At 55.0% G+C, this 753-nt stretch overlaps 1 protein-coding gene across 1 annotated transcript; it reads right to left on the reverse strand.

Moving 5' to 3' along the window:
* Positions 1-567: 567 nt before the first annotated feature.
* On the reverse strand, positions 568-750 carry LOC103769698 (chromosome unknown open reading frame, human C7orf55; the record flags this gene model as incomplete). Its single annotated transcript, XM_008936923.1, has 1 exon — positions 568-750. A coding segment is annotated over one exon (183 nt), but the record flags the coding sequence as incomplete, so codon positions are not given.
* Positions 751-753: the final 3 nt, after the last annotated feature.

The following is a 753-nucleotide window of genomic DNA, read 5'->3' on the forward strand; positions in this document are numbered from 1 at the left end:
TGGTATAAATAAACTGTGGTTTGTGTACAGAGCTGAGCTAGCTTTCTGGAGTATCACCAAGCTCCTGGCACTGCACAGATGTCTAATAAAGAAAAACCTTGACCCCGAGTGTGTGTTTTGGGTAAAGAACCCAAATTTGGGACAGCACACTGCTCAGAGACACTGAGAAACATGTAATTCAGTAAGGGGTAGTTGTCTTTGAGTTGTTACCACTGGCTCACCACCATGGAAAAACCACCAAATCTCCAGATGGAAGAGGTCTGTGGTACCACAGTGCCTGCCAGAATCCACTGATATTCCAAGGAAAGGGCCTTTGCTCCTGGGAGTAAAACTTATCTATATGCAGAATGGGGCTGGAAAATCTTCCAGTAATCAGGAAAATTCTCTCACCTACAGATTTCAAGAGGAACCAACAACACTTGCGGGGCCGGGGTGCCCAGCTTGGGCTCCCTCCCGCTGCACCCTCAGCCTGACCCCGACAGAAAACACAAGCCAGAAAGCCCAGCCCGTTCCAGTAATTCTCGGCCATTTATTGGGGAATAAACAGGCGGCGCGGCAGGAACCGGCTTAACCCTTTCCTCCCGGCTGCTGGGGCAGCCTGAAGCCCACCATGCCGGCGACCTCCTCGGGCGAGCGCTCCCCCTTGCCGTGGTACTCCCGGTGCAGGGCCGCGTGCTGCCGGACGCTGCGCAGCAGGCAGAGGTAGGTGGCGGCCTGGAAGTGCAGCTCCTGCTGGGCCCGGCACAGCCGCTC

Source organism: Merops nubicus, unplaced genomic scaffold, assembly GCF_000691845.1.
Source record: "Merops nubicus isolate BGI_N331 unplaced genomic scaffold, ASM69184v1 scaffold5663, whole genome shotgun sequence".
Lineage (NCBI taxonomy): Eukaryota > Metazoa > Chordata > Aves > Coraciiformes > Meropidae > Merops > Merops nubicus.